The sequence below is a fragment of the Oncorhynchus tshawytscha genome, linkage group LG18 (genome assembly GCF_018296145.1).
Source record: "Oncorhynchus tshawytscha isolate Ot180627B linkage group LG18, Otsh_v2.0, whole genome shotgun sequence".
NCBI classification, from domain to species: Eukaryota; Metazoa; Chordata; class Actinopteri; order Salmoniformes; family Salmonidae; genus Oncorhynchus; species Oncorhynchus tshawytscha.
The window spans coordinates 22,124,241-22,137,111 of NC_056446.1; the positions used below are offsets into that span (position 1 = coordinate 22,124,241).

Here is a 12,871-nt window from a genome sequence, read left to right on the forward strand (position 1 = left end):
GTATCATGTTCATTATGAACACGTGTGTGTGTGTGTGTGTGTGTGTGTGTGTGTGTGTGTGTGTGTGTGTGTGTGTGTGTGTGTGTGCGCGCACAAGATATCAGAAGGCTGTGTTCAATGCTTTAAATCCTGATCTGTGTGTTTATTGCTGCATTTATCCTGATGAGGCGGCTTCTGCAGTCATCTGTGATGCTTGTGGAGGGCAGCAGGGGTCAGAGGTCACGAGAGAGGCCTCCGCTCAGCTCTCCACCCAATCCTCTGGTTTAATTCTGATTAAAAGCATCATGGAGAACGCACACATACACACGCTAGGTTGGTCAAATTTACTGTAAAGATTTGTTTGGTGAGTCAGACATTCTGTAATCTTTTTCTTTCATTTTTATTTAAATGTTTCATAATTTTGCACAAGCTTGCATATATACTGCACATACATTCAGTTCATAGAGGATGAAGGCACGAAAGGCAATTCAACTACTGTCTTTGGGGAGGCCCACAACAGTAGAGGGGGAAAAGCCTGGAGAGAAAAAAGAAAAATACTTGTATTTTCTTTTATGTCCTCTACCTCTCCCCAAACAAAAAGTACCTTTTAGAACATTTTCCAGTTCAATTTAGCTGCCAAAATCCCCATGTAACAATTTCTGAGAATTGATTGAGTGCTCTTAAGTATCCTTGATAAAATCTGTTTTTTCTAAGTCGACTTAATATTGAATTGGATTGGTTCTACTTCATGATAAAATACAGTACAGCCTTCATTGGTTGAAAAAAAATACAACATTGAATAAATTAGGATAAATTAAACCAATAAATTACATAAAATCTGCAAGACAAATAGACACCAACAACAACAGAAAAAAAGCTAAAATCAGCCATATTTGATTTTTATTTTTTCTATAACTTACTAAACTCTGTATGTAACAAATTACACTGTATATATGAGCCATGGCAATTTCAGATGGAATTACTGCACTAGATCTGATTAATAATGTTATACAAAAAGCATAAACAAAACGCTATATACAACATATTGCTAAATAATACAAAGGCAGTATTTATCACTTTAAATTCCACGTCATTGATATTTACAAAAGAAGAGCCCCCCGAAAAACTACTAGTGAAAACCATTGAGAAACAGACCCCCTTAAAGCAGGTCATAAAATGAATGGAAATTTACTTCGCAAACACACACACATGTCGCCCAGCCGTTAATGAGAATCATTTACATTTTTGGATGGTACTCACAGGGGTGGGGGAGAGTACCATCCCAAAATGTAAGCCTCTGTGTTGAGAATTGTGTCACTCACTGGTTCACAGGTTCTCATTCTCACACACAAACACACACGCATGCATGGAACCTCAACATTATCTTAGCCCTTTTTCCACAAAGATTAAAACTCTTGTTAAATCTGTATACCCCCAGCATTTAGACTAGTTCTATTATATCCCAAAGACACAATGCATAGTGTAGGGTAACTGACTGCTGTACAGTATGTTTACAGTAGTGTTTTCCCCTCCACTCCTACACCAGTCGTCTATGGGGACAGTAAGTTCCAGTTTTTCTCTCACTAAAGTCTCTCTTGGTGCGTAAAGAGGGAGACACCAACGCCATTGTGTGGGCCAGTCTGGATCCACTGCCAACAGGGAACTATGACATCATAATGAAGGGACAACTACGCCATGTTCTGTCAGCAGAAAGGGGATGCTGACTCAGATTGAAGGGCATCGCCCACAGAGGGGAACATATATTCCCTTCAGGGCATGGCGGGGCGTTCTTTGAGAAAGACAGGTTGGAGAGCATGTAGTGAGAGTCTATGTCATATCTCACTCGCTCTCTCTGTCTCTCTACTTGTCGTCCCTCCCTCGCGCTCTCCCCTTCCAAGCCATGTTAGACTCAGGAGCGATCGTTCCCTTCTTCATCATGTACAGTTACAGCATCACAGTTCATGCCGCCCAAAAAAGGATTCAAAAACACAGGTCTGTTTTTATCTCCAAAACACACCCAACACAAACTGCGAATAAATCAAATGAAAAGTCTTCACAAAACCCGCACAAACTACTTCTATTGCTTGTATTCTACTTTTAAGAGACCAACGAATCGCTTTTTCCCGTAACAGATCGGAAAAAGTAAGAAATCACAAAAAATACTCTCAAAACTCTCTCTTCATGACACAATTCCTGACAGAGATCCTTCCCAAAAGTTCACTCCTTTTAGCTTTTTTGTAATCAATTTGTATTTTACAATTTAAAAAAAAAGATATATATGCAGTTCGATATCAATTGAAACCAAACAAAGCAAAACGAAAAACCTAAACAAAGATCCTTCTAATCCAGTTAAAGAAGAGTTGTTATTAACCAGCAGTAATCTGTTTAGAAATAAGAGTCAGGAATAATCTGTTCAGCTGCACAATGCACAGGAACTCCTTCTTAGGGTGGGGCTGTAGGGGGGAAGGGAGAGGGGAGATATTAATCCGTGTTTCAGATAAAAGTGTCCTTCCTATCCTTTGTTTTGTGTTACAGGTTCTTTTAAGCCGTTGGCTGGTGCTTTGAAACACAGACAAACCCATCGTCCCCGCTCTCAGGACTTGGATCTTAAGAAGAACCGTGTCTGCGGGTGAACATAATGAAGGGAGTAGCTCTCCGCCTTTCTCTCCTCCTTTTGTCAGGCGCTTTGTGCCGCCTTTACAAGTCAGCAGGTTAACCTGCTCCTTTTCATCTTGTGACACACCAAACCAAAGCCGACGTGGCTGAGGTCGGGGCGATGACCAGCGAGCACACACACACACACACACACACACACAGCACGCACACGCACACGCACACACACAGCACGCACACACACACAGCACGCGCACGCGCACACACACACTCACTCACTCACACTCACACACACACACACACACACAGTAGCCTATGTGATCTTTCAGTGCTTAGAATGTACTTCAAAGGACAAGTAACTACTATTTGCTATATTGTATTCGTAGCAAATTCAGTGCCGGTAGCTTCAAACAAAACAAGATAACAGGATTCAACTAGATCAAAATGTTGAATGTCAACGTATTTCACTGGTATGAATCAAGGAATGGTGTTTCTGTGTGAATGCATCAATACCTGAATAAACTGCATAGGGACTCTCATGGAATTATACTGTATCATTGTCAGAATCTTTAAGTATACAATCTACAGATGCGCCTGTTTGGAATTGAGAGGATCATGTGAGTTTTGGGTCTTGAGTCTTTGGGCTCTATTAAATCTGTTTTGCTGAAGCGTTACAGATTGCAAGATAGAAATTTAAAGGTAATTTCCTATTGAGCTGACATCTGCAGTGCGGGAACATTGCCTTTAAATTTCAATCACGCTGTAACGCTGAATTTCCACAGACGGATTGAATAGAGCCCTTTTGTCTCTGTCTTTATGGTTCTGAGAGGTTCATTTCCCTCTAGGCTGAGTGGTGACCTCTAACCTTGCATTGTTCAGGGAGAAAGGAGCAGCTAGCACTGAGCCAGGTGAATATTGCAGAGAAGAAGACATAGGAGGGGAAAGGTGTCTGTGTCCATACAATTACTATTAATGAACATCTGTGTGTCTCTATTCTCTCAGTTTTTCCCTGACCTTGTGAGCTGACAAGGTAAGACTCGAGGCCACCGTTTTAGGCTATAGAAAGAATTTGTTTTTTTCTGGTCAGCTGACATGGTCTGGAAAATATACATCTCTCCTCACTTTAATATTTGGCTATCCATTTGTTTATTTACCTAGCTATCTATTCGTTTCACTGTTTTTAAATACAATTCCATCAAATATTAGTACAGTGCTTTGTAGTAAAATATTATATAAACTTTTAATTTGCTTGGAAAGTAGCTTCATATTTGTTCTCATAGTTAACCTTGTCATTAACTTCATCACAGAATGAAATAGTTTGACTATTTATGTTGCTGAGATAAATTGCATTGCAAAAAGCCACAGAGAAAACTGTGGCCTTCCCGGGTACACTTTATTTTCCAGTACTTTTATTAAAGACCTCTGTTTACTTGGTATTAAAGTACCTGGCAATGGTAACAACAGAATAATGAGCTAATAATTATACTTTAGTTTGTCTGGGATGTATGCACCACTGCATACCATGTAATCCCTGGTCATAACCACATCTCTTTCATTTGGAATAAATGAAGTAGCAGTAAGTAGCTTCCACTCCTCATTGGACTGTAACATAAAGCATTACCGCCTTCCCTTTCATCCACACATACCATGTCCCACCAACTGTGTAGTGTGTATGAATGAATGATGAAATCCTGACTGAATGGCCCGTAAATGTGCGGGGCTATTTCAACACTGGAGTCGATGTGGATGGCCTTGAAACAATGACAAGTCATAAAGTCAGACAGTAACCGGTCTGTCTTAATGCACTCAAAAGGTCACACGCTGCGTGTTTCTGTGTGTGTGTTTCTCTGTGCGCGTGTGGTATGTATTTGTGCATGTGTGTGTGTGTGTGTGTGTGTGTGTGTGTGTGTGTGTGTGTGTGTGTGTGTGTCGCTGCCCACAGACCTCTGCATTTGTACACTGCCACTGGTTGCACCATGTGCTCTTCCAAACCAACACCTCTTCAATTTTGCAGCATTGTTTTCTATTTGTGTAAAGCCTAGGGTTGAGACTCATGTTCCCCTTCTGTTTTTACTTGAGCCTCAGGACTGAGGCCTACTCCCCCGCCAGTGTCTGGCTTAACAGCAGAGAAGATCAAACACAACTTGGACCCACACAAACAGACAGGGGTGGGGGGGGTATGAAATGAGAAAGAGGCTTGTGCCTAAATTGCTCAGAGAAAAGTAATTATATGTAGAGAATTTATACTCTTTCGGAATATTAATAATAATTTATTTTCTGTAACGTTGTCAAGAGACAAACAAATCTGTGCCAATCTTTAGCAAGCAATGATGACAAATAATAATAATAACAACAACAAGAATAAGAATAATATACACTCAATAAACACAATACCCTACTCGCAGAAAACACACTTCAAAACATCATGGTAGAGCTCATTAGGTGGCTGATACCAGTCAAGACCAGTACTAGTAGTCCAGACTAGTATACCAGTCCAGACCAGTATACCAGTCCAGACCAGTACTAGTAGTCCAGTATTGTCCAGCAGTTAATAAAGTCATTAGGCTGCAGGCAGCATGGTGTAGTGTGTTGTCCTCCCTGGGACAGCCATAGTAGTGGGAACCACCTATTAGGGAGCAACCTTGCACAGTGGGGTGAGCCTATTGAGCACCCCAGTAACATAGGGCCCCTCTGTAGTGTAGTGGCCAAAGTCTATTGGTGACCACACTAGGATTGTAGGGTCCTCCTTAGAGTAGGTAGGGTACAGGCTAGTGGGAAGCCCCTCCCTAGTGTTTCTAGTCAATCAGGGCAGAAAGGTCAGGGTTCACACAGTCCAAAACACCCAATAGGATCAACGTCTCTTCAGATCAGCAGAATGATTTAAAAAACCAATAATAATCCTAATCATGGGAATAACAACAACACAATAGTTAGATCATTTAGGAACAGGCCAGGAGGCTTCAGATGGGGCGGAATGCTACTTCATACTTCATACATGAACAAAAAAACAGGAAAATCATAGAATAGGGAAAGAAATAAAAATATGAAAATCTGAAAAAGCAGAAAGCATCGGGGGGGGGGCGGAGGCGGAGCAGGGATGGTTACTCATGTAGAAGCTCCTGGAGACAGTTGGGTGACTTGAAGACCTCGGGCACATCGCTGTCCAGCTTGCAGATCACCTTGTAAATGGCTTTTTTCCAGGATGGGTCCACGTCTTTGCCTGCCACGATGGCATTGAAGAACTCACGCAGCGTGATCTGAGCCACCTCCAGGAACCGCTCTGGAACCTGCACCCACACACACAGAAGACAGGGGGCGTTACTCCTGGTTCTCCTGATGGCTTGATGAGGTAGAGCACAGTGAGAGCAGCACCCTAACAGTGGGTTTGATTACTACAACAGCCATATATACTGTACACTGAATATATGGATGAACTGGAACAAACATATTAGAATATTATCAGACCATAATATTTACTCGTCCTAATATTTATATATTTCTTAACTCCATTCTTTTACTTTTAGATGTGTGTATTGTTGTGTATTGTTAGATACTACTGCACTGTTGGAGCTAGAAACACAAGCGTTTCGATACACCCACAATAACATCTGCTAAATGTGTATGTGACCAATTACATGAATGAACGGTCTCACATTTTGCAAAAATTGTAGTTGTGGGAAGTCATTGTATCATTTACAGTAACACACTGTTTTTATGTGAAACAGAATAACGGGTTTAGTTAGTGGCTGTGATGAGAAGCCCTGCGGTGTTCTGTGATGTTGTGTATCTCCTGCCTCTTCAGTCGCTACTTCCTTAAAAAGCCCACTGAAATCCACACTTGTATTGCGACTTATGACGGCTCATTTCTTGTCAATTCTGAGGTTTATATCACCACCCTCCTCCCCTCCTCCCCCCAGCATCAGAAAGACGTCTTTATGGGTGTACTGTAAATCTGAACCCAAACAACCGCATGCAGGGAGCCCGAAAAGAGGAAGTGAAATGCTTTGGGAACACACAGACACACAGGCTCTTTAGTGTCCCTCACAGCTCTGCTCACTGACACCACAGAGATTATTAGTCTGGCAAAGATCTGTGACACCTTCCACCGAGCCAGCACTCACACACACATATGCACGTCTGCACACATAGACACACACCTCTTGAGCCAAGGAGATGACACATCCCACACTGTGAGAGAGAGAAACATGACGCACACACGTGTGCACGCAGGCACGTGCATGCACACACACACACACACACACACACACACACACACACACACACACACACACACACACACACACACACACACAGCCCTGGTGTATTTGGCTGATCCTCTCTCCTTCACTCAAAGCCCCAGAGCGATGCAGCCTTCAGGGGTCACCTGCTTGGATAATGCTGACTGCCTCCCTGCCTGTCCGCCTCCCTTTGCAGCCACAGACACACACACATACAGAAGCACACACAGGCAGACATGCGGGTAGACTCACACACACACACACACCCACCCACGCACACACACACACACACACACACACACACACACACACACACACACACACACACACACACACACACACACACACACACACACACACACACACACACACACACGAACAGGCACGCTCAGACACACTCACACACACACACACAAACATACACACACATGAACAGGCACGCTCAGACACACACACACACACACCCACGCACACACACACACACAAACACACACACACACAAACACACACACACACACGAACAGGCACGCTCAGACACACTCACACACCCAGCAGCTTGCCCAAACGCCTGACTGTGCGCACTCGACTCCTCTCCTCCTGTGTCCTGCAGATACTCATCAGGAGTGTCAGGACACAGCAAGGTTAGTGGCCACCGGAACACACACACAGACAGCACTGGACAGCCAAACACCCCCTCAGGGTGATGAATGGTGTGTGTGTGTGTGTGTGTGTGTGTGTGTGTGTGTGTGTGTGTGTGTGTGTGTGTGTGTGTGTGTGTGTGTGTGTGTGTGTGTGTGTGTGTGTGTGTGTGTGTGTGAAAAGGTGAATCATGAATAAGAAAGTGTATGACTGATTTGTTGTTGTAATTGTGTGCTAGAGTAGTGAAGGGTCATCCAGGGCTACAACAGTTCATTCAACCTACCGTACAAAACACCTCATCTTATTCATGTAGAACTACTTAACGACACAATCTAAAAAACAGACTCAATTCTGTTTGGGCTTGTGCCACTGAAAAACAGTGACACATTGACCTGGGAAGCAGCAGACTGTGACCCTATAGACACCAGCCCGGCAGGCAGGAAGGCAGGCAGCGGTCTAGTGCAGCGCGAGACGCAGGGAGTGCTGCATTACTAAGAATATTCCTGCATGGAATTTCTCCTGACGTTTTGACTATAAAAGGACAGTAAAACGCTGACTGCAAGGAGAAGGCAATGTCAAGGAGAAAAGGGTATTGGTATTTCAGATCCTCTTGACTGAGAGAGCGAGAGGGAGGGGGAGGGAGAGCCGAGGGAAGGAGTGGTGAGGGAAGTAGAGAGAGGAAGGGGAGAGAGGGTGTGAGGAGAGGGAGGGGGAGGGAGAGCCGAGGGAAGGAGTGGTGAGGGAAGTAGAGAGAGGAAGAGGAGAGAGGGTGTGAGGAGAGGGAGAGGATGAGGGAGGAAGAGGGTGCAAGTGAGAAAGTAAAGACTGAATAGAAGCAGTGAAAGGGTGAGAGGAGAGGTTGAGAGGAGAGGAGAGGGTGAGAGGAGAGGGTGAGAGGAGAGGAGAGGAGAGGGTGAGAAGAGAGGGAATGAGGACAGGGTGAGAGGAGAGGGAGAGAGGAGAGGATGGGACGGAGTGGGAGAGGGAGAAAGGAGAGGATGGGACGAGTGGGAGAGGGGGAGGGGAGAGGGTGAGAGGAGAGGGAGAGAGGAGAGGATGGGATGAGAGGGAGAGAGGAGAGGGTGAGAGGAAAGGGAGAGAGGAGAGGGTGAGAGGAGAGGGTGAGAAGAGAGGGTGAGAGGAGAGGGAATGAGGAGAGGGGAGGGTGAGAGGAGAGGGAATGAGGACAGGGTGAGAGGAGAGAGGGGAGAGAGGAGAGGATGGGATGGAGTGGGAGGGTGAGAGGAGAGGGAATGAGGACAGGGTGAGAGGAGAGGAGAGGAGGGTGAGAGTGGGAGAGGTTGAGGGTGGACAGGAGAGGGTGAGAGGAGAGGTTGAGAGGACAGGAGATGGTGAGAGGACAGGAGAGGGTGAGAGGACAGGAGAGGGTGCGATGAGAGGGAATGAGGACAGGGTGAGAGGAGAGGGTGAGGAAAGGGAGAGAGGAGAGGTTGAGAGGAGAAGGAATGGGGAGAGGGAGAGAGGAGAGGATGGGATGAGAGGGACAGGGAGAGAGTAGAGGGTGAGAGGAAAGGGAGAGAGTAGAGGGTGAGAGGAGAGGTTGAGAGGCGAGGGTGAGAGGAGAGAGTGATAGAAGAGGGAGAGAGAGAGGAGAGGGAGAGAGGAGAGGGTGAGAGGAGCAGGAGAGAGGAAAGGGTGAGAGGAGAGGGTAAGAGGAGAGAGTGATAGAAGAGGGAGAGAGAGAGGAGAGGGAGAGAGGAGAGGGTGAGAGGAGAGGGTGAGAGGAGAGGGAGAGAGGAGACGGAGAGAGGAGAGGATGAGGAGGGGGTGAGAGGAGAGGGTGAGAGGAGCAGGAGAGAGGAAAGGGTGAGAGGAGAGGGTAAGAGGAGAGAGTGATAGAAGAGGGAGAGAGAGAGGAGAGGGAGAGAGGAGAGGGTGAGAGGAGAGGGAGAGAGGAGAGGGTGAGAAGAGAGGAGGGAGAGAGGAAAGGATGAGAGGAGAGGGAGAAAGGAAAGGATGAGAGGAAAGGATGAGAGGAGAGGGAGAGGGAGAGAGGAAAGGGTGAGAGGGTAAGAGGATAGGGTGAGAGGAGAGGGTGAGAGGAGAGGAGAGGAGAGGAGAGAGAGGAGAGGGAGAGAGGAGAGGGAGAGGGAGAGAGGAGAGGGTGAGAGGAGAGGGAGAGGGTGAGAGGGAAAGAGGGAAGGGTGAGAGTGGAGGTTGAGAGGAGAGGAGAGGGGGAAGGAGAGGGAGAGAGCAGAGGGTGAGATGAGAAGATGAGAGGAGAGGGTGAGAGGGAGAGAGGAGAGGATGAGAGGAGAGAGGAGAGGGAGATGTAAGTGGAGAGAGAAAAGCAGGAGCAAGAGAGAGTGGGAGTTATTCTTGTCCCTGAGCCCTTTGTCTGTGATCATGTGTGTGCGTGTGAGTGAGTGAGTGAGTGAGTGAGTGCATGCGTGCGTGTGTGTGTACGAGCTGCCTGCTTGTCGTGGCCAGCAGAAAGCTTTAACTGTTTTGTCCCCCTTTCTGTCCCCTCTCTGTCCCCCCCTGCTTCCCCATCCCTCCCTCCCTCCCTCGGGTCAGCTATTGGGCCTTTGTTCCAGAGGCATTGTGGGGGATTATCCTGTGTGGCTGCTCATTCGCTCGGTTGGCCGGTAAACAGGGCCAATCGCGACGCTCACAATCCTTCATACATATTTCATAGGGCTTTTAACAACTTCTCGCTGTCCAAATTAAAGGAGGGCCCTACAAAGACACGGAGAGGAGAGAGTGATGTCTGAAAGGGGCAGAAAAGGTTGGGGGATAACAGAATAAAGGTAGAGAGAGAGAGAGTGGGGGGGGGCTGAAAAAGGCAAATAGGGTGACTGAATGAAAGGAACGACGTATCTGAAGCTGACCTCTCTAAGTCAACCACACACACACACACACGCACGCGCATGCACGCACACGCACACAGACACACATGCACGCACACACACACACACTCACCCAGATACACACACACACACACAGACACGCACGCACACACACACAGACACACACACACACACACACACAGACACACACGCACGCACACACAGACACACACACGCACACACACACACACACACACACACACTCACCCAGATGCACACATACACATACACACACACACACACACACACACACACACTCACCCAGATGCACACATACACATACACAGGCACACACACACAAACACACACACAGACACACTCACCCAGATACACACATACACAGACACACAACGGTGCAGCACTGCGAGTCACATTCCCTTTCTGCTGATGAAGACATCAGACTTTCTGGAATATAAATGTTTTTGTCCTGTCACACACTCAGTGTGTTCTGGACAGGGATAGAGGATGGGAGAGAGGGAGGGAGAGTGGGAGGTGGGGCAGTGAAAGTGTCCAAAACAAGAGCTCTCATGAAAAGAGATACTATGCTGCTCTTCCCCAGTGTAACACAATATGAGAAGAGGAAAGGAAAAGAGAGGGAGAGACAGAGAAGGGAAGAACAAAAAAAAGCAGAAGAGTGTTGTTGGCAACACTAATATTTTACCCAGCATTCATTCATCTCACTGTGTCTTCTCTCTCCTCACACACACACATACACAGACTGATCACTAGAAATAGCCAGCGACTTCGGGCGTTTGAGGAGGTCCCCAGAATGTCTATACACGCCTTTCTCGACACTCACAATGTTGTTTTTTACCATGACCCAGCAGTGGGACTCTGACGCTCGGAGTGCGCTGCTTAGACCACTACCACAGCTCACTATGCTCTAGCAAGCCATGAGAATACTTGATGATACTCGGAGTGCGCTGCTTAGACCACTACCACAGCTCACTATGCTCTAGCAAGCCATGAGAATACTTGATGATACTCGGAGCGCGCTGCTTAGACCACTACCACAGCTCACTATGCTCTAGCAAGCCATGAGAATACTTGATGATAGCCTCTTGATGAGCGCGCTGCTTAGACCACTACCACAGCTCACTATGCTCTAGCAAGCCATGAGAATACTTGATGATACTCGGAGCGCGCTGCTTAGACCACTACCACAGCTCACTATGCTCTGAGCAAGCGGAGTGCGCTGAGAATACTTGATGATACTTGATGGTAACACCACTACCACAGCTCACTATGCTCTAGCAAGCCATGAGAATACTTTGTCTCCCCAAACCAAGCCCTGAGAATACTTGATGACAGCGCGCTGCTTAGACCACTACCACAGCTCACTATGCTCAGCAAGCCATGAGAATATGATGATCTAAACCACTACCACAGCTCTGTTTTGCAAGCCAGAGAACTTGATGACCACGCGGAAACCACAGATCTTGTTGCGGCCATGATACAACAGCTCGTCGTTCATTCTTTTGTCTCCCAAACCACCTAACATGAACCACTCAGAACAAATGGACCTAAACACAAAAGTCCTGCTGTCAGTATAGTAGTCCTGCTGTCAGTATAGTAGTAATTATTGAGCAAGAGAAGACAACCTAGCAGCCCACTACTGAGGACAGAGGGGGTGAGACGAGGAGATGAGGTGGTTTTGTGGACAAGCGGCACAGATGAGGCATTTAATCACTCTCATTCATTCTCTGTCTCCCTTAACCCCACCACCACCCCCCTCTCTCTCGTGACAGGTTGCTTTGAGACAGAGGGATAAGCTCTCCTGCAGAAAGGGGGAATCGGATTTCCTCTTTTTTGATGAGATAATAAAATATGACAGAGGACAATGGCAGCGCCCAGACTGCTGGGGGCTATTCACACAACATCATCCAAGCTGTCTTAAGACTGTTTAAACCAACAGCAGAAAGGTAGCCAGCCAGGGGGCCTAAATCCACTCCTGTTCAACGGGACGCTGTGTGTGTGGTGTATCTGTGTGTTTGTTCTGTAAAGCCTGAGAAAGCCCCTCTATGTGACTCAGGGTATAGTGTTTGTTTGGCCAGCGTGTTTTCTCCCTGCCTTTGGGAACTGTCAGGAGATGTATTGCACCTTCTATTTGCTCAGCGCTGGACAAACAAAATGAGACCCTGGAAGATAAGCTCTGTGTGCGCTGGACTAGCCTTGAAGGATGCATGCCACCGACGGAACCCACATGCTCTGAGTTCCCCTGGGTTAATTCCTAACCCGCTCCGGGCTCCGGGCCTGGGAATAGGAACGCTTCCCATACCTTTTTCATCTGGGTGAGGGACACTCCAGGATTTTACTTTCCACTGAATTCTGTGGATGTTGAGCTCTTACACCGGAACACAGTTTCTTTCATACATTTAACCAGCTTCAACTCCTGAATGGTCGATGTTGGACACTGTTCAGCAGGGAAGCACAATCTGAACTTGAGAAAATAAAATATCTTAGTTGACTACAACCAGATTTTCCCAGAAACATCACACAGACAACCCTGTTTATCAACTCCAATCAATCATC

General features: G+C 46.5%; 1 protein-coding gene across 3 annotated transcripts in view; it reads right to left on the reverse strand.

Annotated features, from left to right (window-relative positions):
- Positions 1-360: 360 nt before the first annotated feature.
- The window catches only part of LOC112238484 (prospero homeobox protein 1), a 41,453-nt gene continuing 28,942 nt past the window's right edge, over positions 361-12,871 (reverse strand). For all 3 annotated transcript variants that reach the window (XM_042300835.1, XM_024407059.2, XM_024407060.2), the window contains one exon: positions 361-5,879. In XM_042300835.1, the coding sequence (XP_042156769.1) occupies positions 5,694-5,879 (186 nt within the window). In that variant the 3' untranslated portion in view covers positions 361-5,693. The remainder of the gene's footprint in view (positions 5,880-12,871) is intronic.